Source organism: Larimichthys crocea, unplaced genomic scaffold (assembly GCF_000972845.2).
Source record: "Larimichthys crocea isolate SSNF unplaced genomic scaffold, L_crocea_2.0 scaffold81167, whole genome shotgun sequence".
Classification (NCBI taxonomy): domain Eukaryota; kingdom Metazoa; phylum Chordata; class Actinopteri; family Sciaenidae; genus Larimichthys; species Larimichthys crocea.
In genome coordinates, this window is record NW_020860694.1 from 1 (window position 1) to 594 (window position 594).

General features: G+C 51.9%; 1 protein-coding gene across 1 annotated transcript; it reads left to right on the forward strand.

The window, feature by feature from the left end:
• Nucleotides 1-16: 16 nt before the first annotated feature.
• LOC113745482 (protein FAM49B-like) lies at nucleotides 17-585 on the forward strand. Its single transcript, XM_027277015.1, has 3 exons — nucleotides 17-128; nucleotides 230-351; nucleotides 463-585. Exons 1-3 carry the CDS (start codon nucleotides 56-58, stop codon nucleotides 583-585), a joined length of 318 nt encoding a protein of 105 aa, XP_027132816.1. The 5' UTR covers nucleotides 17-55.
• Nucleotides 586-594: the final 9 nt, after the last annotated feature.

Here is a 594-nt window from a genome sequence, read left to right on the forward strand (position 1 = left end):
CACAGGTCAGTGTGGGTCAACAGGAGCTAACAGACGTTCACACTGTGTCCACAGCATGGGGAACCTCATCAAGGTGTTAACCAGAGACATCGACAACAATGGTGGAAACTTCTTCCTGGACTTTGAGAGTAAGAAACACACACACACACACACACACACACACACACACACACGCTCATTCATTCAACTCTGAGTGTTTGACCTCTGACCCTTGCGTGTCCCCCTGCAGACGCTCAGCCTTCGCAGTCGGAGACGGCGGTGTGGGAGGAGGTGAACCAGGTGCTGACGGAGGCTCGGGTCATCCTGGAGGACCTGCAGGCGTACAGAGGAGCAGGAGAGGAGATACGACAGGTCTGTGCACATGTCAAATACTTCAGCCCCTGACGGCAACACACACGTGATGATCTTATAGACCATGATGCATTACTCTGTGTGTGTGTGTGTGTGTGTGTGTGTGTTCAGGCCATCCAGAGTCCTGGTGTGGAGGGTGTACAGGAGAAGGCCTGGTCAGCTGTTGTTCCTCTGGTCAGCAAACTCAAAACATTCTATGAGTTCTCACAGAAGCTTGGTAAGGATGATGTTTAATACCGCAGA